The sequence below is a fragment of the Varanus komodoensis genome, unplaced genomic scaffold (assembly GCF_004798865.1).
Source record: "Varanus komodoensis strain SLA01 unplaced genomic scaffold, ASM479886v1 scaffold760, whole genome shotgun sequence".
Classification (NCBI taxonomy): domain Eukaryota; kingdom Metazoa; phylum Chordata; class Lepidosauria; order Squamata; family Varanidae; genus Varanus; species Varanus komodoensis.
In genome coordinates this window covers 5,868-14,313 of record NW_025336430.1, presented here as the reverse complement: position 1 = coordinate 14,313, position 8,446 = coordinate 5,868, and the positions used below count along the sequence as shown (strand labels likewise).

At 53.6% G+C, this 8,446-nt stretch overlaps 1 protein-coding gene across 6 annotated transcripts; it reads left to right on the top strand.

Moving 5' to 3' along the window:
• The first annotated feature begins 1,823 nt into the window (after nt 1-1,823).
• On the top strand, nt 1,824-6,530 carry LOC123035128 (zinc finger protein 501-like). 6 transcript variants are annotated; one of them, XM_044452998.1, is made up of 3 exons: nt 1,824-1,889; nt 2,589-2,692; nt 4,477-6,530. In XM_044452998.1, exon 3 carries the CDS (start codon nt 4,897-4,899, stop codon nt 6,193-6,195), a length of 1,299 nt encoding a protein of 432 aa, XP_044308933.1. In that variant the 5' UTR covers nt 1,824-1,889; nt 2,589-2,692; nt 4,477-4,896; the 3' UTR covers nt 6,196-6,530. The 6 variants fall into 6 exon arrangements, with proteins under 6 accessions (XP_044308933.1, XP_044308929.1, XP_044308930.1 ...); XM_044452994.1 differs by having other exon boundaries at nt 1,841-1,889; nt 2,586-6,530; XM_044452995.1 differs by lacking the exon at nt 1,824-1,889 and adding an exon at nt 2,352-2,471 and having other exon boundaries at nt 2,589-6,530.
• The last annotated feature ends 1,916 nt before the right edge of the window (nt 6,531-8,446 follow it).

Here is an 8,446-nt window from a genome sequence, read left to right as displayed (position 1 = left end):
AATGGTATTGAAGCTTGGCAGCAGAGTTCACCTCTGCCTGCCCGGTAGTGCAGCCTGCATTATCGTGATTGATTTACCCCATGGGAACCTTGGGGTAAATCAATAAAGCCTCAGATGGTCTGGACGCTTGGTCTTTCCCATGAACCCGAGTTTTATTCCCTCTTCTCAAATAGAGATTCCGGGATTCTGAGTCACAACCAACCCAAAGAAACCTGATGCCCCGGCAAAAACCCTGGTACTCAGATCTGTCCCAAGGGAATGTTCTTCCCTGCTTCAATGACAACCCATGGAGGCCACCTCCAGGGTTGCATATATGAAAGGAAGGAAATGAAGGAGCCTGATTAGCTTAACTAGCGTTATTTGGTTTTAGCTTAACTGACACTATTTTCTTTTGTAAACAGCTGCCTGCATGAAAGCTTGGTTAGCTAAATAAACGCCATTTGCTTTTCTGTATAACTGCTTGCTTTGGAGAGGAAAAAGGGAAAGCAGGAATGTTGATAAGGTAAGACAAAAGGGGTAGTGTAAAGAAGAGGACCCCTGAGACAAAGGGGATGACTCCCCACGCAAGGCCTGGCACGTTGTGATCATGCTCTGTCTGTGAAGGGATTGGATGGAGAGAGCCTCTTCCACGAGGGCAGGCATGCAGTGGACATGCAGACCCTGCAAGGGGGTTGGGCAAAGGGTCAGGCAGACCCTGGGAGGTGATCGGATGAGGGAACAACGGGGGCGAGATTGTGCGAGAAAAAGTAGGAAAGAAAGACAGACGCTCTAAGAAGGATGAGTTGATCGAATGTGTGCGTGTTGCTTCGTGCCTGTGTACTGGGAATCTGATACCTGGTTGGTTTTCTCAGCTGAATAAAGGAACCAGTTGAATCTCCGCCTTGCTGGACCTTATTGGCATTTGGTTTAGGGGTCTGTAAGTCACCTGGCTAGCAGGGAAATCAACAACATCAGGCGAAGCCAATCCCTGTGGCGTTTCAGCCCGAGGTGGGGAGGGCCCGGTCTGTGAGTTTCTGTGCTGCAGAGCTGCCTTTATACAAATCGTGTGTGTTTGTGTTTCCTGCCCGGGTAAAGGGAGAGAGAAGCGTTCTTCTGAGCCCCAGTGCAGGTGAAGCACCCCAGTGACAGGCAGGCTGCGAAATCCCCCCTGCGAAGCGCGAAAGGGACTCTCCATTCAAGGCACTGAAAGCGAGGGAGCAGCACATGGAGCTGCAGAAACCACCGGTTTTGGCCGGTAACTCTGGTTGGTTGCAGAGGACTTGGCTTTTGCCTTGTTTTCAAGCACGGGATTGGAGGGCCTTGAAAATTACAGGGCTCCACCTGCCGTTTGAACAAAAACAAAAGAACAGGAAGGGGGAGAGAGCTCTCCAAAAGCAGAGCCAGTCCAAAAAGTGGCAGAAAGCTGGGAGGGGAACTCCTCTGTGTCCCAGAGGGCCGGCAGCAGCGCCTCCAGGTTCATGAATCGAGTGCATTAACGTTAAAATAAGCAATTGATATTTACTGCAAATAAAGGGGCAACCGATCGGCAGAAGTGAGGGAAAAGCGCTTCGCTGCCAGAAGAAGCATTACCCATAATCAGAGAACAAAGCCCAGCACTGAAGCCACACAGAAAGCAACAGCTTATACAAGTTACTAAGCAAGTTAAAACTATTCCGGGAGGTGGTGCTATGGAAAATCCTGGGAAATCGGAGCGCCTAGTTGGAGATGCGCGATCCGGATTTTGCTTTCCTCCCGGAGGGGGCGGGCAGGAGAGGCGTCACTTCCGCCCCGGCGGGTTGGGGAGGAGCAGGAAAGCGGCGCGGCGGGACGAGGCGCCTGGACGATTACCTGGCGACCCCGGGGCGCGACCGGCCGGCGGGACCCTCGGCCGGGAGGAGGCGGCCTCGTGGGTGAGCGGGGCGGGCAGGGGAGGGGGGTAGGGCAGGGCAGGGCGGCTGGGGCAGAGCCGGTGCCCCGTCAGCCTCCCGGGGCATCGGAAGGGGCGGGCTGCTTGGGGGACGCGATCCCTGCTTTCCGGGGGCAAAGCGCGGCGCGGCCCCATTGCGCGGTCCCCTCTGGGGAGCCTCTGCGGAGAGGGATGCAGCCCCGGGCGACCCTGGGGTCGTGGACCCGGTCCCGGCAGGCGCCGTGTGGGGGGCAGGAGGGGAAGGATTTATTTTTGCCCCCCCCCCTACGAAAGGACGGGGCGCAGCAACCCCTCCCGCCCCGCGCAGGGCTGCGCTCGCACGACCTGCCCCCTCGGGAGCTCCGGGGCCGGAGGCGATCGGGGCGGCCTCTCCACGAGGAAGGGCGCGATCGCTTCGTCCCCTGTGGCCGGAGCTGGAGCAGAGAGGAGCTGAATTCCTTGCTAGGCACCTGCCCAGGAGACGGTTCGTTGCCCGGCGGGACGGGGAGAACTGCTTGTCGGAATCGCGGGAGACGCGCGCCTGGCGAGGCCCCCGTTGCAGCAGCCCAGGCACAGAAGGAAAGGGGTAACATTCCCGGCACTGGGACAGAAGGGGGCCACCTTCCGCCCATCCCCAGTGGGATCAGCTGCCTGGGCCATTAAGTCTCAGCGACCTTTTCTTTTTGCCTTGATTCCCAAGCAGCGCATTGGCTGAATGACAGGAAGTACGTGGCTCCATCTGCCCCTTCATCAAGAGCAGGAGGACGCAAAGTGAGGAAGGAATCGAAAATGCAGCACAGAAACCAGGTAAAGAATCGGGGCAAAGCAAATCCTCTCTTTGGCAGAGTGTGGGCACAGCAGGACCCAGTATCCTAGAAGTTCATGAAAGATAGATATTGAGAATGGGCTCACCCTGGGGTAAAAAGTTGTTGTTGTTGTTGTTATTCCCCCTCAGAAAAGACCCCACGGTGGGGAAGCCACAGGGCCCCTCCTCCCCACTCCAGCTGCCCCCCCCCCCCGTGCTGTCCTCCTGCCCCTGGAGGCTTGCAAGAGGCATCTGAACAGCCACCTGCCAGCAATGCTCCAGCTGCATTCCTGCCCTGAGCGGGGCTTCGGACTCGGTGGCCTCCTCAGTCCCTTGAAACCGCCCTGTTCTTGCACTGCAGGACAGCCCTGCCAGAGGGCGTCCTGGAAGGGCAGGCTGGACAGTTCTGCAGGGCCTTCGGTCCCACCTGCCTGCTCGGTGCCGGTCTCCACGGGGAGTCCTCCCTCCCAGGCGGCTGCCCCGTTGCTTCTCGCATGCCTGCATGTTGCAGCGTCCACAGACTGCCAGGGGAACTGGATCTTGGCATGCTGCTCCGACAGTCCGGGACTTTTTCCTGATAACTAACCAGGACGGGGCTGCTTGGAACCTGAGCCCTTCATTCCGTGTCTCACAGTCTGAGGCCCCATCTCAAACTTTCCCCCTAGTATTGAGTATGCTCATTGCCAGAGTGCGGCCTTGAAGGGTCCCACGGGGTCTTCCGTCTTCTGTCAGCCCATCATTTCTCTCCTAGGCAGGCCGACATGCCTGCAGTTTTGCCCTGGGTTGGAAGATGGACGAAGGACAGGCACGGGGTACCAGGCTGCGGAAAAGATGTGCTTCTGAGGCTCGCTTCTGAGCCAGCAGTGCAGCTCGGGCTGAGTTAATGCAACAGTGCACAGGTGGCTCTCGCTCCCATCCAGCACAGCACAGCCACTTCCAGTCACCACAGCGGAACGAGCATATGGCTAGGAAACGTGTTTTGCCAGGGGGCAGAGCCGGGCTTGGTGTGACCCTGAAGCCCATGTGGTTCCCTTCGAGGGACCTTCAGAGCACTCACCTGCATCCAGCCAGGCTCTCACTGTGAAGAAGAGCAGGGTTTGCTTTCCTCCTTTCGGGCTGATGGGAGCCTGGCTGAGTGATGGTTGCTGGTCTTCTGTGCATTCCCAGTGTCTCAAGGATCAGTAAGTCTCCTTGTCAGTCAACCTGGACACTTCATGCAGTTCCTTTAGGATACGCAGAACCTTTCAGCGCATTGTAGGGGCCGCACCCTTGCCCAGCTGAGGCGTTCCCGGCAGGGCTGCAATATTCCTGCCTGAAAATGCCCACGTTGAAGGGATGGCTGCCTCACTGGGAGCTTCTGGAGGAGGGCGGTCCATGGTCTGGATCTTTTCTTTGCAGCGGTCCTTTCAATTTTTCTCTGTCTCTGTGTCTGTTCCTTATGCCACATCTCGTTGCATTTGGCAAGAGTTCTTCAGATGTGTTTTGCTCTCAACATTTCTGCCAGTGCAATACCCTTAAATGTTAGCTTTCATTTCTTACTGGAAATATTTCCTTGTCTGGCTACCTAGACAGTTCAGAGTTTCTCAAGAGTTCACCGTATTTGAGCTCTTCGCTTGAAGGAAATTCCTCAGAAGCGAGGTTTTGGCAGGGCTTCCAAAGGGCAGAAGGGGGAATGTGGGAGATGTTGGCAAGAAAGCTGCCAACTTTGCCTTGAGTTGGAATGAACTCAGCTGTTTGGGCCTTTCGTTCCTTCCAAGATTTTCATTTTCTCTTTCCTCCCAAGCAGAGGAATTGCAAGACAGTCGAATTACATGGATCCCTGCGTCATATCATCAGAAGCAAGTGAGGACAAAGTGAGCCAGGAGACATTTCCAAATGAACAGAATGCAAAAAGCACAGGGAAAACCAAGTAAAGAACAGGAGAAAATAATTCGGTATTTCTCACAGTGTTGGTAACCATTTTCTGGAGAGATTCCAGAAGTTCAGAAAAGAGGAAGGCGAATGGTCCAGGGTGTCACAAACTCACAAAGGATTGATGAAAACAATCAAACTGTAGAAACTCTAGACACTGAGTGAATGTGCAGAATGTTGAAAGAGATCCATGCAGGGACCTCGCTCGCCATCAGGCTCTCTGCAGAACACAGATGAACATGTCTACCATGGAAGGAGTCTCAAAGAGCGAGAACTGACTTAATGAGCAACAGCGATGCAGCAATCGAGGAGGCCCTGTCTAATCATGGAATGTAGGGAGAGCTTAAGGGCTGGTGAAAGGCTTCCAGAGGATGGAGGAGCCCAGCCTGCAGAGCAGCTCTATAAATACATGGAATATTGTGAGACCTTCAGTGATCCAGGTGATGTTTCTAGATGCCAAAGAAAGCACACTGGGGAGATAGCAAGGAAAAGCAAGGAAAGTGGAAAGAGCTTCAGTCAGAGGGGATATGTTATGATGCATCAAAAAATCCACACTGGAGAGACGCCTTGCACATGCATGGAATGTGGGAAGAGCTTCACTTGTAGAGGAAATCTTATAAGGCATCAAAGAACGCACACGGGAGAGAAGCCATACAAATGCATGGAATGTGGAAGGGCCTTCAGTCAGAGTACAGCGCTGACTCGACATCAAAGAACCCACACAGGGGAGAAACCATACACTTGCATGGAATGTGGAAAGACCTTCAGTGGAAGTGGAGAGCTTACTCAGCATCAGAGGACCCACACTGGAGAGAAGCCTTACACATGCATGGAATGTGGAAAGAGCTTCAGTCGGAGTGGACATCTTATAAGGCATCAAAGAATCCACACAGGAGAGAAGCCATACAAATGCATGGAATGTGGAAAGAGCTTCAGTGGGAGTGGAGAGCTTACTCAACATCACAAGTCCCTCACTAAGAAGAAGCGATACACATGCATGGAATGTGGAAAGAGCTTCAGTCAGAGGGGACATCTTATACTGCATCAAGGAACCCACACTGGAGAGAAGCCATACACATGCATGGAATGTGGAAAGGCCTTCAGTCGGAGTGGACATCTTATAAGGCATCAAAGAACCCACACTGGAGAGAAGCCATACAAATGCATGGAATGTGGAAAGACCTTCAGTGGAAGTGGAGAGCTTACGCAACATCACAGGACCCACAGAGGGGAGAAGCCATACACATGCATGGAATGTGGAAAGTCCTTCAGTCGGAGTGGACATCTTATAAGGCATCAAAGAACCCACACTGGAGAGAAGCCATACACATGCATGGAATGTGGAAAGAGCTTCAGTGGGAGTGGAGAGCTTATTCAACATCACAGGACCCACACAGGGGAGAAGCCATACAAATGCATGGAATGTGGAAAGGCCTTCAGGCGGAGTGTACATCTTATACTGCATCAAAGAACCCATACTGGAGAAAAGCCATACAAATGCATGGAATGTGGAAAGGCCTTCAGTCAGAGTACATCCCTTACTCGACACCAAAGAACCCATACAGGGGAGAGGCTCTGTGAAAATGTGCCATGAGCAAGGAAGGGATCTTGTGGGCAGGCTATGTAATGAACATGTCAGCCTATTTCATGTTCACTATGTAAACCTCAGATGCCATTGTGGTCACTGTGAGGAATGGAAGTGAAGGTAGAATTTTTGGATCTAATTACCATTGAACAAGTCTCAGCTGCAACTGCACTAGAAACACTGTCTCCTGTTCTGCTTGTCCCAGCTCAATAGCAACATGGTTGAATTGGAGAAAGTCCCGGGAAGCCTCACAAAAACGACAACCCAGTTTCAGGCTGGACATCAGGAAAGGCTTCCTCACAGTCAGAGCAATACGGCAGTGGAACCAGCTGCCTGGGGGGGCAGTGGGCTCTCCCACACTGGAGACATTTAGGGAGACTCTGGACACCCACCTGAGTGGGATGGTGTAACTTGGTGTCTTGCAACAGGAGAGTGTTGGCCCTGATGGCCTTCATTGCCCCTTACAGCCCCACTAGGCTACGATTCTTCCTCCCCCATAGGACTTGAGCCTGGGATCAGCCCCTGAACTCCATTGGTGGAATGTTTAGGGCAGATAAAAGGACTTATTTTTGCACACAGCGTATCGCTTAACTGCAGGATTTGCTGCCATGGGAGATACAAATGCCCCCAATTCAGATGAATTTAGGCTGGAATTGAGCAGGCTGGGTGAAGTAGCAACCACTGGGACAGAGGCCTGGGTGCCTGGCCTGGAAGGATTTCAGACTAAGGTGGGCCACCGGGAGGTACGTTGGAGCTTGTTCCACTAAGAAACATGAGGCAGGAGCCTTAAGATCCTTTCTGTCTTGGACAGGAAGCCCGTTGAGTCCAGGACTTTCTTTGAAGGGCATGGCAAATTTTGACTTCAACAAAGATTTTGATGAGGTGTCCTATGATAATTCCAATCAGGAAAGTAGCTAAAAGTGCTGTGACGGAGCCACTCGTGGATGGATCCAGAGCTGGCCACTGCATTGGCCCCTGGGCTTCTCAGTGGCATCATCTCAGGCTGTGGAACCCAGTGAGTGGACCCCAAGCTCAGTCGTGGTCCAGGGTCCTTCCACATGTGTAGGAATGACAGGGAGCAAGCGGAGCAGGGAATGGATGTCAGAGGTGCCCTCCTGATGCCAACCCGCGAATCCGTTCAGAGCCAGGTCAAGGTTTTCCTGCAAGGCATTTCATCCATTTACGGGGTTCGCCTTTTCTTTTCTTGGATTCTGTCTGATTTTATCTGGCCATAGTTGCAGTTCCTGGATTTGTTATCTGTTTCCAATGTGGTTTTAAATGTTTCTTTGAAAAAGTTTCCTCATGTTTCACTATGTTTTTATACTGCAGTATCTTTTTGATGGTGTTTTAAAGGATTGCTGTTAACCCCCTGAAGGGTATCAGCAGGTCTATTGTATAGAGTTTACACAATATATCAACTAGTTTGGCGGATGGGAGGTGCTTGTCTCAGGAATATTCCCAATGAGAAGCATCTTGGAATTGCCGGGAATCACAAGCCGAATGTGGGACAAGTGTGCGATGCAGCTGCAAAAAGGACAAGCGCTGCACTGGGCTGCATGGAGGGAAGGATGACTTCCAAACCATGTGGGGAACTGGTACCCCCCCTACTCGGCACTGGTCAGGCCTCCTTGTGAGTAGTATGCCCAGTTCTGGGCCCAGAGATCAGGAAAGATGGGCTGTCAGGGGGAAGAGTGCCGGGACCCCTTCCCGGCATCCGGGACTGCAGGACCTGGGATGAGGGGCTCCAGGGGCAGGAAGCCAGATTCCGGGCAGGTGTCAGCCAGGCTGGCCACAGGCCCATCCCGTGTGACAACGGAAGCTGCGCCCTCGCATGGTGGTGGCACTGCCACCCTGGAGGCACTGGAGAGGCTGCTGGACGGCCATCCGGGAGGAAAGATTGGCTGGGAGCCCAGTGCTGAGCAGGGACTTGGGCGCCCTTCCCCTCCTGGCCGCTTCCGTCTCCAGTGACCACTGAGCCGTTGCCAGTGATCTGCACATGGTTCTCCTGGGGGCTCCTTAGCGGGGGCTGGACAAGGGGACTCCCACCCTGAGGAAACCATGTGGGGAAAGAAGTATTTGTTGTGCACTGCACAATGGGAAGAATCACACAGGCGTGCAAGGAACCTCGTGCGGAGGCCTGTGCCGGCTGCAGGGGTGAGAGGTCTCTTGGGCTGGACGCCCATCAGGTCCCCCTCCCAGTGACAGCCCCTCTTGCTGCCATGTTCCCACACTGCTTCAGCTCCTCGCCCCTTTCTCCGCT